At 42.5% G+C, this 13,145-nt stretch overlaps 1 protein-coding gene across 5 annotated transcripts in view; it reads right to left on the bottom strand.

Moving 5' to 3' along the window:
* st3gal3b (ST3 beta-galactoside alpha-2,3-sialyltransferase 3b) overlaps positions 1-13,145 on the bottom strand; it is a 107,934-nt gene that overhangs the window by 53,978 nt on the left and 40,811 nt on the right. For all 5 annotated transcript variants that reach the window (XM_054737245.2, XM_054737242.2, XM_070541842.1 and 2 more), the window contains one exon: positions 1-94. This exon is cut by the window's left edge and continues 1 nt beyond it. In XM_054737245.2, coding sequence (XP_054593220.1) covers positions 1-94 — 94 coding nt within the window. The remainder of the gene's footprint in view (positions 95-13,145) is intronic.

Here is a 13,145-nt window from a genome sequence, read left to right as displayed (position 1 = left end):
TTGTGTTTTGATGCCAAATGGAGGCAGATAATGACTGATTTTTGATAGTCGTTTGAAGTTTCGATCTAGAAACATGGGTGCTGATTTGATGAACCTGCAAGAATGAAGAAAAACACGATGAAGCTATATTCAAGCGTGAACCCCATGGACCATTGCTAAAGTGTTTCTGTTATAAACGATCACTTGAGGTTCGTAGCTTCCTGAACAGCATTTATTCAGAACATGAAAATGAATCGTCAGGATTTTGTTGACATCGTTGTGTGTAGAAGCACACAGATGGCTGCTATGCAGATGGTCTAAAAGCCCATTTCACGCTCAAACGTAATTAGTGCAAGTGCTTTGACAGCTGTTACTTTACATTTTTATTACTACAGTTTAGGGCTGCACGATATTAGGAAAACCTGCGATATTCAATAACAATGATTAATATTGCGATGACGATATTACTTACTTGCTATAAATAAAAACTTAACTCAGCAACAAAAATAATCAAAAACAAAGAAATTAAACAAATCATAAAAATGAGAAAAGCAAAGATGTGAGGAAAGGGAAAAGAAAAGGGAATCCGTGGATCCCGGGAAAAGCAGAATCAGCAGAAAGAGCAGAACAAAGCTAACTCGGGTGTTTGCTAACCATCAAAATTAAGTACCGTCCGCCTCGGGGGCGGGCATCTGACCTTTGAGAACCCACCCATTTGGCCAAATGGGTGATGATCTCTATTTGATTTGTTAAAAAACATAATAATGTAGTTTGACTGACAGAATAAATTATGTGTAGCAAACATTTGAGCTGACCGTTCATTGCGATATTTATCTGTTCTTTGCGATATGCATATTGTGCATGCTCATATCGCGATAACGATATATTTACGATATATTGTGCAGCCCTACTACAGTTTATTGAATCCTATCAGGATGCAAAGTCATAAAATATACATGAGAAACTTTTACTTGAATGGATTTTTATCATGCCTGATCCACGTTTTGGAGCTTTTGAACATGTTATTTTACAGTTTCCTCCTGAAAGACACCCCAAAGCGGTTTTTGGTGTTATGCATTTATTTATCTCTCTGAGCATTAACTTCTCTGAAAGTTTAATAAGCCATTGCAAAAGCCTGGATGGAAAAGTTGTGTCAGCAAGCACTTTTCCTCCCTTTCCAGGGAAAGGGAGGAAAAGTCAAATCCAATCCTTCCTCCACTGCACTGTAAACACTAATGCCCAGACTTTTCGTGTAGCTAGCAGGGATTTTAATCTCCACAGTTGTGAAGAAGCGATTTCATTATTAACCAGTCTGCATCTTTGAGAATGCGTTTGAGGCTGCAAGAGGAACCGGCGTTTGTTCAGTCTTCCTAAAAAGACTTTTAACTACAAATGGTTGGACTTTATCTTCAGCAACTCTCAAAAACCAAGCCATGATGTGACTGTGACTTCATTGAATGTTTGTTAAACCATCATCAGTACCGGAGCTGGTTGTCGGATGGACTTTCTCTTCAAAACTTGGAATCAAGCTTCGATCTAGGGTTACGTCATGAAATGTGTGGAACTCACTCAAGTGTGAGGTAGGATTTGAAGGAATCCAAGTGTCTTAGTTCCGGGTTGATAAAACGTCTCAAGAAAATTAATTATATAACAAACGGTACTTCCATAGGGTCAACAGTAATATTTTATTCATGTATGTGGCATTTGTTGCCGTTTTAAAATAGCATGATAGTCATTTAAACACAATTCCAATTTCTTCTGTAACATTTTGGTCAAAACATCAATATAATGTGAAATTTGATGCGTTGGCATTATTATTATTATTATTACTAACTGTTATTCCAGTTCTATGTCAATGAAAAAACATTATTTTGTTATATATTTTATGACGAATGAATTTTGACAGATGAAAACTGAACTAAATATAAAAAACAAACAGAATAACACATTTCTGACTAATAGTGAAATACATTGTTGTTTATAAATAAATTACAAAAACTGGCCGTAACAAAAATCCAATCAGAAAACACAAAAGATGGGAGAATGGAAAAAATAATCCACCAGCAAATGAAACAGGCAGGAGTAGATGAGAAAAGAACCAAACAGAGTCTGGAGCCAGCTGTTGTTTGAACAAACGGTCAATAACAACTGAACTACTTATGCCTAAGAGGAGAAAATGTCCGCAGCTGGGAGTAAAAACATTAGAGGGGACCATCTGAAAAGCATTTGCTCAGCGAGTACACATCCAGGGTTTCCTCTGGTTATACAAGGCTACAGTGGTAACAGTGGGGGGGGGGCAACAACCGCAGTTCCTCACCTGGTTGTTTCGTCGTTTTGATTTTCATAGCGCTGTTACAGCCAATATTAGCTCTTGGTGTTCCAGTGGCCCACCTTGGTAAATCAGTGCATGGAACACTCAATTCAATTCAGTTTATTTATAAAGCGCTGAGTCATCTCAAGGCACTTCACACAGTGAACATTCTCTAATAAACTCTATTAAATACACCTTAAAACAACTCTTACCTTTAGTTTACCTCCTCGCATGATCAGAGTAACGTTAGGTTATGCATATAACAACTGTTCCCTGAAGGAGACGAACGAGGTACAGTACAGTGAAGGTACTATGGGACATCACGCCCTCAAGTGGCCCTACTGAAGACACATCTAATCACACCTGTGACACCGGGTGGTTGGCCGCCTTCCACCTACTAGTCCCCGGTGTCACCGGTGTTTCTCAGCCCCTACACTGGAACGAGTTCCCCCGACAGTGAAGCAAGCTCCTTCTCTTCAAGATTTTAAATCACACCTTAAAACCCACTTTTGTCGGCTAGCCGTCCCCCAACATTGACACTAGCTTTTATATTTTTATCATTTGTACCGCACTGTTTTTATTTGCTTTTATTTGTCTATTTTTGTTTTTTATTCAATGTTTTTTTATTACTCTGGTTTTTATGTCCTGCTCAGCACCCTGAGCCTCCGCTAAGGTGGTAGAAGGTGCTTTATGAATGAAAAATGAACTAATGAATGAACGCAGCTTCCACACATTTGGAAAAGGTGCAAGGAGCTAGCGCTAGTCCGAGTGAGAGAACCAAATACTCACAGGCGTGATCTTTGCACGTGAAACACAGGGACTGCCTGTGATCCAGATTAATCCCCGCATTAAAATATGCATCCATGAGATCAATCGGAACAAACCAATCTCCGGAGGTGACGACCCAGAGAGAGGTTTGCAGTAAGCTAGCCGCTCAACGCTGCCGTTGCCCTCTGGTGGAGCGGGAGGGCGACGGCAGAGGGTGTTTATGACAAACGTTCTGAGCCATCATCTGCAGACATATTTCCACTCTCTAAAGTGGATTTTACATCCATCTTCCAACAAGCCAGGAGATTCTGCAGTGCTTGTTGACATTTCAGGGGAACAAGATGTCCGCCTATGTTCCCAAACAAAGCTTGCTTCTGATAAGGCTGCAGGATTCCTCCCTCTCATGAAAGATGGACTTTTACAGCTCATAAGTTAAATAATCAGTAAATAATATGGTTGAATGAACAAATGTTGCATTAATAATAATATGAATGTTTGAATAATCTGTGCCCAATTCAATAATGTCTGGTTTAACAAGTGAACCACTATTTTCTGCTCCAGAACCGCTCTTTTCTGCCAGCTGGGCCACGTTGGATCTCTGATTGAGCCGGTTGGAGGAGGAAGCGTTGCAGGAGGAGGGGAAAGCCTGGTGGGTCCCGTGTAAGGCTAAGGGTTCATATGCATCAATCCCAGAAGGAGTTGGCTGCGCTTTTGGCCGTTTCCTTGCTGCTCCTCAGCGATGGTTCCACCCGCCTGTGCCTTGTCTGGTGCCGCTAGTGGGCATTGGCGGCAGGTCTGTCTCCCAGCATCCTTCATTTGCACCGGGGCTTTGTTGGAGAGGGGTTAACTGGGTAGTCTACTCCTGGTGAGGAGTGTTGGACCTGAGCCAGAGCCTACGAGAGAGTTTATGGAGCTTATGTGTGATGCTCGGATGGATGGTGCTCGGTTTGTTCTGATCAATGCCAGGTCTAGAGTTTTATTCTTTTATTCTGAAAAACTTTTTTAATTGATAATGGACTGAGTTTTATGTGCATCTGTGAGAGATGGATTTCTCTGGGTGACTCAAGTGTGCTAGTGGAACTGATTGTTCTGATTGGCTGAGAACAATGTGTCATGCGTTTCCATGTTAATGTAGATCAGTCTGTCTGGTGCAGTCCTGTTTATTCATTAAACACATAACTCATGACATCATTATTTCACAGATCATTCACCTGATTATTATTGATCAACATATGTTTCGATTAGCTTTATCACAAATAAAGTACTTTGATTAATTAAAAGCGTTCTTCTTCTCCTTCTGGCTCTTCTCCTGGAATGTAAACAATCAGAAACCAGCATCCGACCTTGGCGATTCCTACACGTTGTTACTGTGTAAAGGGGCAGCTGTTAAGGGCAGACAATTAGAATATTCATAACGCTACACTAGTGTTGGGTTGTGTTCATATTGATAAACTAGAGTGTGTGAAGGCTGTACCAACTCCAGCCTGTCTGGATGAGTCCACGGGTTTCCAGATAAGAGAAACAACGCCTCTATCTCCGTGCCTGAGGGCGTTTTGTGCAGCTGAAAAGACAGACTTCTGAAGCCCACATCGGTCGGTACCGGGTCAGGGAGGACCACACTGGGCTCCGGAGACCCGAGGCAGGGTTTAAAAAATTTAATGTGGATTTCTGGAGCTCAGATCACCGTCAGGATCAGGTCAGAACTGACCACCAGAAGAGAAGCGCGGCTCTGGGGGTCAGCTGGTTTCCGGGTCGGAACCGGATCAGAACCACCACCTGGACCACCAGAAGAGGATGCATGGCTTTTAAAAATCCCAGCTAAACTAGCTCACTGGTGTCTGGGTAGGATCCAGCTCACAGAAGCCCGCATGAGCTCCAGAACCGGATGACAGATGTCTCTCTCCCGCTCTCTAAAGCACTAAACTAGGTTAGGTGAACAGATAGTAGAGTATGAGACAGCTGACAGACGCTCATTAGTATTAATATTATATTAGCTGACCGATACTACTTTAACTGGTACATGATAGTTTCCAAGTTTAGGTCCTCCACCACCTCTCTTACCCATGGTGTCCCACAAGGTTCTGTGCTGGGGCCTCTGCACTTCCTCCTCTATCGGCTTCCTCTTCAGCACATCCTGAGCTCCTTCAAAGGAATCTCCTACCATCTTTATGCAGATGACATCCAACTGTACATCTCCTTTAAGCCCCATGAGATGTCTAAGCTGCAGCTGTTACACACCTGCTTAGACTCTATCAAAACCTGGATGGTGGGAGCTTTCTTCAGCTGAATGAAGATAAGACTGAGATCCTCATCTGTGCCCCAGACAAGCTGGTTCCCAAAGTCAGAGACTCTTGGTCAGCTCGCTTCCCACACCAAACCTTCTGTCAGGAATCTTGGCGTGACCTTTGACCCAGCTCTCACCCTGGATTCTCATGTCAGTTCTCTTGTTGGCTCTTCCTTCTTCCATCTCAGGAACGTTGCTAAGCTGAGTCCCATTCTGTCCCGCTCTGAACTTGAGACAGTTCTCCACACCTTCATCTCCTCACGCTTAGACTACTGTAACTCTCTTTTCACGTGTCTGAGCAGAACCTCCCTGAACCGTCTACAGGTGGTTCAGAACGCCTGTGCTCGGCTTCTGACCAAGTCCTCCAAACACACCCACATCACCCCGCTTCTCCTCCAGCTTCACTGGCTGCCAGTCAACTTCAGGGTTTATTTCAAGATCCTGGTTCTGGTCTATAGGGCCTTACATGGACAAGCACCATCTTACATTGGTGATCTTCTTAGTCCCTACACCCCCAGCAGGTCCCTGAGGTCCAGTGATCAAAGCCTACTGGTTGTGCAGCACCAGGCTAAAGGTCAAAGGTTACAGATCATCTGCTGCTGTGGCCCCCAGACTCTGGACCTCTCTCCCCCTGAGCCTGAGATCAGTGGACTCAGTGGTCTCCTTTAAAAAGCAGCTGAAGACTCACTTGTTCAAGCTGGCTTTTGTATGACCTTCTTCACCTCTCTCTCTTTATTCTGCTCTCCCCACCTATTCCACCTTCCTCAGGATCCACTGGTTTCCCTCTTTCCTATTCGCTCTCTCTCTTTCTTAACATTTTTCTTTTAAATCGCAATTGCTTATTCTTGCTCATTTTAAATATATTTTTAAACATTTTCTAAGTGCTTTTTTAGATTTTTACAATTTTTCATATGTTTTTGTTTTTGTGAAGTGCCTCGTGATTTTTATCTTGAGAGGCGCTATAGAAATTATATTTTCTTCTTCTACTATATTGTGATGCTAGCACACATGCTTAAGCTAACATGGTTAACTCAAGCTTGGCCGATGGTTTCTCCCTCTGGTTGGTCTCTGCTCTCTGGGGCGAGCAGCAAACTTATAACTTTATGGTTCTGGTCCATCTGAAGTACAATTATAAACATTTAAAGGTTCCTCTGTGTCAGAGCTGCATTAGAGTCCAGATTGTCTCTGGATTAAGCTAACAGGACTCCCTCAGCTGACATCACTTGGTTTGGCCAAAAAAATAAACCTTTCCCACAAAAATGACTCTAAAAGCCTAAATGATTCATGTATGTGTAAACAAGTTTCTATTATGTTTCTCTAAACATTGGTTCATGGGAGTCTCTAACCTGCAATTTGCTCTTACAGTGTTGCAGACACACATTCCATCTGCTCCCTCTCAGCACATCCTGAGCTAGGGATGGGTACCTTTGACATTTGAATCGATCCGGTACTAATTCCCGGTACCTACGAATCGATACCGGTACTTAACTGTACCAATTTTCGATACTTTTGAGTGTTTATTATTTTAATTCTTTTTAAATTATTTTAATTAAATATATATTTTTCTCAATATATAACAATATTTGATAAATATCACAATAAATAACATTCAACTGTTTGTATTTTAACATCGTCCTTGTAGTTTTATAAGCTGATAATTAAACTGAAGCAAACATCTTTACTGTGAACTAAATTTACTGTGTATCTTCATTCCTTTTACCGTCCTTTTTCATTTGATTTTTCCTACTGGGAAGTTAGAATTTCCGAGGAGAAAGCGAACGCACCAATAGCTGATAACAGTGGTGGCAATGGAAGCTAACATATCAAGCTAACGATATCTTAAACAGTTTATTTAGCTGCTGGAGCAGATTAAAACGATGATGCCTCACACTTAGATCGTTGTCGCTGGTTTCATCTTCACCCAATCACCCGTCGCATTTAGTAAAGTGAAGCCAAACTTTAGAGCGCGTTCATGTTCTAGTCGGAAATTCGGAGTTCCGAGGAGAAAGCGAACGCACCATTAGTGAAACGGAAGCTAACATATCAAGGTAACGTTATCTTAAACATTTTATTTACCTACCGGAGCAGATTAAGATGAGGATGTCTCACTTAGATCGTTGTCGCTGGTTTCATCATCACCCAGTTACCCATCACATTTAGAGAAGTGGACCCAAGCGTTAGCGTGTGTTCTTTCTACCATGCTGCTCTGTTTACAACTCGCTCGCAGCGACCGACGACATAACGCTCTTGCGCATGCGCAGCTGTCTAGGCAGGTTCTCGTTTTTAAGGACGGGTACCGAAACGAGGCACCGTTTGAAACGACGTGAATCGGTGCTCGGTCGGTACTATGGACTTCGGTCGGTACCTTAAAAAGTACCGAATTCGGTACCCATCCCTATCCTGAGCTCCTATAAAGGAATCTCCTACCATCTTTATGCAGATGACATCCAACTGTACATCTCCTTTAAGACCCATGAGATGTCTAAGCTGCAGCTGTTACACACCTGCTTAGACTCCATTAAAACCTGGATGGCTGGGAACGTTCTTAGCCTGGCCTGCCAGACCCGTCCTCTGTTCTACACACAGAACTAGTCTGGTAACTCACAGGCAGAGAGGCACACGTGGGGCGGGACTAGCCAGCTCAAAAATAATCAATCAGAAAAAAGGCGGAAATGCCGACAGATCACTGTAGTTTTTTAGCTGTAGTCAACAATGGCATCTGCGTTGTGGTGTGTGGCGTACGCTCAGAGCTGATTGGCTCAGTTAGAACTCAGAGGGTGGGGTTATTTCAATAGAAGAGTTCCCAGATGGGGCTGGCTGGTCAGGCTAGAACTTTCTACAGCTGAATGAAGATCTGACCTTTGACCCAGCTCTCACCCTGGATTCTCATGTCAGTTCTCTTGTTGGTCCTTCCCCCTTCCATCTCGGTAACATTGCTAAGCTGAAAATCGCAGATCTTTCCTGCCGTAATACTTTTCTTAATTAAAACCACTACTTTGACTATGAGCACTGGAGCATCCGTGCACAAACTATTTGCTTTCATGCACGGGGAAAGTATGAAGAGATTCGTTTCCACCTTCAGTGTTGCCTGAAATTTGGGCTGCGTGCCACTTGTGTGAGTGTGGCCTGAAGATGGGAGCGTTTTCATGGCCTGCTGTGATATAGTGAGGAATGTCAGAGAAGGCCTTTGCTTTGTTCCTTTTTCTAATATCAGACACAGAACTCTATGGCTATACTTCCAAAGAACAGTAGAACGGGTATGACGACTGCTGTCCTGTTCTTTGTACCAACCACCGCTGAGGTTCTGTCAGCTACAGCTGAAGCAGAAACGCACACACGTTCTCTGTGACCTTGAGTTACGACGTTTTCTGTTTGTAAACCACACTGACCAGCAAACATTTAGGAGAGGGAAATCAGGGGAGGACACAGAAGCACAACTCCCACAACTCCCCTGTTTCTCAGGAGGAATCTTCATGTTATCATTACACTGCCACAGATTCAGATGACATATGTGAATCTGTGAAACAGTGACTAAACATGGCTGACATTATTGGGCTAGGTTTAGCGTCTTCCGAGCACCGCTAACAGCCTAAAATACACTCATTAATCTCACACTTTAAAGCATGAGAGGAGAAACAGACTCTGCTTGGCCTTCCCGGCTTCTCACGACACCTGACAGGAGCAGACAGACTCGGAGACTCGTGTCCTGCCAAAACAAATCGAGATTCATTTAACTTAAGACTTCTGAAGCCAAAAGGACCAATAAATAACAAAGACTTATAATGAGTCCCTGAGCCCTGACCGACAGTCAGTCACCGACGTCCCGACAATGAAGAGACACTGGGCAGCTTGATGTTAGCCAAAAACAGTAAGAGAGCTGAAAACAGGCAGAAAGGAAGGACGCATTGTGCTCATTTCCTCTGCAGAGTCCATCTCTCACATGCAATATTTTCATAACTGTGCCACTTCAAGTTCACTGCCAACATTTGATTTAGGGCTCCAGCACAAACGGTTCTGGGTGAAGGAGGGGAAGGGGTGTGTAAAATAAATGGCTCTCTGCAGGGCAAGAGGCTTCCCAGAAGACAAACAAAACGGAGGAAAGAGATGATTAGAAGAGGAGTCAAATGACCTTACTGTCAGGGGTTAAGTAGTTTTCTCTAAGCAATGAATTATGGGTAACAGCCGCTTGGATCAAATGATATTAGGAGTTTCACATTTGATTTATTTTGCTAACCAAATGCAGAATTAAGGCAAAAAAGATCCTGTTAAAATAATACAATCACAAGGGTAACCAAACACACCTCATTCAAACCATCATGACACACACACACACACACACACACACACACACACACACACACACACACAGTGTAGTAGCAATTGCACTCATTGACTTGTGTGTAACTGGACAAAAGGTGGTAATAATCAGTGGGCTCCCAGCGGTGCTGTATGTTTTACTGAACTTTGATCTGACACGTGCAGCTGATTACAGGAAGTCCTTAAAGCAGAACCCCCAGGCGGGTTCTACAGAAGCTTTTTGTCTATCTAGTACAGAAGAACTAAAATTACACCTAGTTAACCCATCAGTGTCGTTTGGTTACAATTCACAAACTACCTTTTTATCTTCAATTGTTAAAAAAAAGGCTTAACTAAGAATGCCTTCATTCAGTTTTGGCTTTTAGGTCACAAGACCATTGAGCAACTTTCAACGAGGATGCCTGGTTGTAACCATGGACGTAGTTTCACAATCCAACCCAGTTCCCCAAATCTGGGAAGGACACAAACCGAGGACAGCTACCGTAAATCCTCTAATACAGGCCCGGGCCTGTACTAGAGGATTTACGGTATCCTGATATGGAGGGTTTATTTAGCTGTTTCTGCTGCTGTAATTAGTACATGTAATACCCCTGAAATGACCAACAACACAGAGTTATCATGAAATAATAAATAGGAGTAGGAGATGTTTTTGTCCCACTTGAGGAAACCGTTTGGGCGCCCCGGTCTATAAGCGAGGCTGGGCAGAGTAGCCACCTACTGAGCAGCCCAGAGCAGCACCACTTCAACCCTTTTACACAAGTAAAAGTACCTGTCCAAGAAAGTACTCAAGTAAGGATGAAAACGTATTGATTAGAAGTACTGAGTATCACCTGATCTCAGATTTTTTCAATGATGACATCACAAAAAAATAAATAAAATTCATTGGCAAATTTTGGTAATTTAAAGACTAAAGAGGAAAAATGTAAACAAATAAAAAACAATTACAACACAAAAAATTTTAGGCAAAATTTTGACAAACCGAGGACAAAATTTACTGATAGAGGGTTTATTTAGCTGTTTGAAAATGTTACACGTTAGGGCTGGGTAATAAATCGAAAATGTATCGTTATTGAAATGTCTGACTCTTATCGGAAGAATTGTCCCCATGTCAATAAATTTTATAATAATCAAATGAAAAGATGCGTGTGCGTTGGCAGTGTTCATGTCCTATCAAGAAGCTGTAACACCTTGAGTCATGTAAAAACGACTCAACTAATACATGAGACAGCCCCATCTAGTGGACAACTTTCGTTTCTGCGCACACCTGTAGTTATCATCCACTTATCGTTATCGAGGTGAAATCCTCAATATATCGTGATATTAATTTTAGGCCATATCGCCCGGCCCTATAACACGATTATACCGAAAGCCGTGATCATTTTCACACCATGACAGCCCTATTCTGAACTGTGCTTTAGTTTTGTTTTATCATGTAGAACTCCAAAAGTTGCCGTTTGAATTCCCCTGATTTAAAACTCGATGAGGACAGAATGTTTTCTTCACATGTTGAAAAGTAAAACCTTCAGACAGCATCTCTCTGATTCTGGAGCTGCTGTCTGAGGCTGCTGTCGGGGGTGACGGTGGCACAGGAGTTAAGTGCTCGCCCCGGAATCAGAAGGTTGCAGGTTCAAGCCCCGCTCAGTTTGTCGCTGTGTCCTTGGGCGAGACACTTAACCCCCCTTGCCTGTTGGTGGTGGTCGGAGAGACCGGTGGGACGAGTGCTTAACAGCCTTGCCTCTGTCAGTGCGGCCCAGAGCAGCTGTGGCTACATTGTAGCTCATCTCCACCACCTTCATTAACGAGAATTTGTGAGACAGCGATTTCCCAAGAAACACCATTGTAAGAAAGTAAGTAAATTTTATTTGTATAGCACTTATCATAGACAGGACTCTAAACGAACTCTAAAGTTAACGGGTAACCAGTGCAGAGACATCAGAATAGGAGTGATGTGTGCTCTTCTGTTCGCTCCAGTTAGGAGCCTCGCTGCAGAGTTCTGGACCAACTGAAGGAGGTCAAGGCTTTTTGTTAAAACATGTGAAGAGTGTGTTACAGACATCTAGACGGGAGGAGATAAAGGCTTGGAGAACCATTTCAAGTTCATGTTTTGACACCAACCTTCACAGTTTGGAGATACACTATTGGTCACCCCAATTTTTCCAGTTCTTTATTGTATTTTAAGTCATTCAAGTGCAATCAATAGCTACAGTTAAAGAGCAAGTCAACCCCTACCAGAGTCTAACTCCACTCCCACTTCATGTTTGAAAAATGCAACAAATGCTGTTGCCTGGCAGACCGAGGGGGCGGAGCTGCTAACAAATACACACACACAGGCATTGTGACATCATAATCTACCAGTTTACATCATAGCATACCTCTTAGCCAATAGCGGTGGCAGATTTAAATTAGAATACAGAGCAGTTTTTACCTGACAACGGCACAACACTGCCAGTTTTAGGCAGAATATTTAAATTTTAATTACGATGCACTGAAGTGCCAAATTATTGACGGCACGTGTCTGCAGCACGATTAGACACTCGTTTCTTTAGTTTATCAGCAAAAAAAAGGTTATTTGGGGTGACTTGCTCTTTAAGTGGTGAACTGCCAGAAGTTAAAAAAAGGTAAGATTACTCAAAATTGAAAAATAATGTACATTTAAGAATTATACAAAAACCACCATCAAAAGGCACTCAGAAACTGGGGAACAGTCTGACAGGAAGAGGTCTGGCAGACCCAAAGCCACAACTGCATCAGCGGACAAGTTTCTGAGAGTTAACAGCTTGCGTGATAGGTGGTTCACAGGACAACCGCTTCAAGCACAGCTTAATAGTGGTCGTAGTAATCAAGTCTCAGTTTCAACTGTGAAGAGAAGACTTGGAGCTGCAGGTTTGACAGGACAAGTTGTAGTAAGAAAGCCACTGCTAAAACGTCAGAATAAGAGAAAGAGGCTTGCCTGGGCCACGAAACACCACCAATGGACTACTGAAGACTGGAAGAAGGTATTTCAGAGTGCAATGTGACATTAAACTTCATAATTTCCAATAAAAAACTGGAAAAATTGGGGAGTTCTAAAACTTTTGACCGGTAGTGTATTTCTTAAGTGATAAAAACCGTTTCGGACCAACATTTATGAGTGGCCTTCAAGTCACATTGATTGGTCCCAAAAAAATAAAAAAAACAATTCCTTAGGTTTGTCTTGACAGCAGAAGATAAACGACCAAGTTTTAGACTAATCAGGGGAGCCATGCTGTCAGGGGCAATGATCAGACATTCAGTCTTTTCAGAGTTTAACTGCAGGAAGTTATCTTCTAGCCAGCTGGTGATCGCTGATAGACACTCTAGTCATTCACACAGTTTGTAGAGCTCAGAATCCTTAAAGGAACAGTACAGCTGAATGTCATCTGCATATAGTTGAAAAGAGACATCATGAAAATAATCAATTATCTGTGCAAGACAGTGCATGTACAGTAGAAACAGTGGACCCAAAGA

This window comes from Nothobranchius furzeri, chromosome 11 (genome assembly GCF_043380555.1).
Source record: "Nothobranchius furzeri strain GRZ-AD chromosome 11, NfurGRZ-RIMD1, whole genome shotgun sequence".
In the NCBI taxonomy this organism is placed as follows: domain Eukaryota; kingdom Metazoa; phylum Chordata; class Actinopteri; order Cyprinodontiformes; family Nothobranchiidae; genus Nothobranchius; species Nothobranchius furzeri.
Note: the sequence above shows the minus strand (reverse complement) of the source record. Positions and strands in the feature narration are given on the sequence as shown.